This window comes from Perkinsus marinus (genome assembly GCF_000006405.1).
Source record: "Perkinsus marinus ATCC 50983 genomic scaffold scf_1104296934058, whole genome shotgun sequence".
Classification (NCBI taxonomy): Eukaryota; Perkinsozoa; order Perkinsida; family Perkinsidae; genus Perkinsus; species Perkinsus marinus.
In genome coordinates, this window is record NW_003214930.1 from 1 (window position 1) to 1,339 (window position 1,339).

Here is a 1,339-nt window from a genome sequence, read left to right on the forward strand (position 1 = left end):
CCGCCCTTGCCATATCCCTTACCACTAACAGAAGGACAGAAGGCATTGTAGCAGTAGAGCCATGATAGTGATACTTACCCCCTGCCCATAACTACTCTCCTTATTATACATGGCAGCGGCTACTGTATGCCGGCATCCTTGGAATTCCTTATTGTCCATATCACGTATGGCATCCTCAGCATCACGACGCTCATAGAACTGATAGTAGGACTTGATACTCATAAACATATATAAGCAAGCTTACTCTGACGAAGCCGAACCCTCTACTGACACCAGTATATCGATCAAGTGGAATGAATACATCTCCGATCTCACCGAACCTGAACAGGATATGCTTATGGACCCATACCAAACATGAGTATCTCAATAACAGCAAGGGCAATATAAGGCAATGAGCCATGAGATAATGATACGCCCTACTGTGTGCAGCAACAGCAATCACCGCCGCCGTCGCCGTGGGACAGGAAAGAGGGACAGTCACAGGATAAGCCACAGCTGGTTATGTCCGGAAATATGACAGGAATACCAGCAGCAGCAGCCGCCGCAACAGCAGCAGCATCAGCGATGGATATTTATACTGCTCATAGGTGCATGATCCTCATGATGATCGAAAGAGATCTATGAGCCTTCTAAGCGTGTATCAGAGTTACTGCTGTGCACTGCTCTTCCAGAATACCCACCCAGGACTACTTCGAGAAAGCCTCTCGGAGATCATCCTTACGTACTCTCTCATCGATACCATCAACCTGAGATGACGGACAACCTATGGAATACTATTAACGATATGTCGTCATACCTTGATACTGAAGAGGTCGTTGAGCTGTCCAATATTCATTCTGCTATGAGCAACGACAAGGAAGAGGGGAAGTGGATACCAACTGAACTACGACTAGCTATTCCTGGTAGTCAGTACCAAGACAACACAGAAGACACGTGTTGAATAGGAAACTGTTGGAATTGCAATGGTAGCCTATGGTATGAGTGAGGATATGCTCAGTAGATAGTGGATCAGAAGAGTTGATGATGATGATGGACTACATAAGGGAGACTACGTGAGGGACACATAGTGTCGCCGATGCTGCTACACTGTAATACCTGGCCACTTCCAACTCAACAGGTGATATTCCAATGAGATCCGGATAATCAGTCAAAGTGAAGGCAATTACATGCACGATAAGAAGAACTACCACAACCATGACAGGACCTAGCGTGTACTACCCGCCACCATCATGAACTTGATGACACATTATGCACATGACTGCTACATTATGTCTCTCTTGATGACATCAAGAGGGACATAATGTAGCAGTTCGAAGAGCAGATGATCCTACAATTTGAT

The 1,339-nt window shown here is 45.7% G+C and overlaps 1 protein-coding gene across 1 annotated transcript; it reads right to left on the minus strand.

The window, feature by feature from the left end:
- Nucleotides 1-24: 24 nt before the first annotated feature.
- Nucleotides 25-835, minus strand: Pmar_PMAR027803 (conserved hypothetical protein; the record flags this gene model as incomplete). The annotated part of the gene is made up of 4 exons (XM_002785079.1): nucleotides 25-198; nucleotides 245-320; nucleotides 691-746; nucleotides 797-835. The coding sequence occupies 4 exons, from the start codon at nucleotides 833-835 to the stop codon at nucleotides 25-27; spliced, it is 345 nt and encodes a 114-aa protein (XP_002785125.1).
- Nucleotides 836-1,339: the final 504 nt, after the last annotated feature.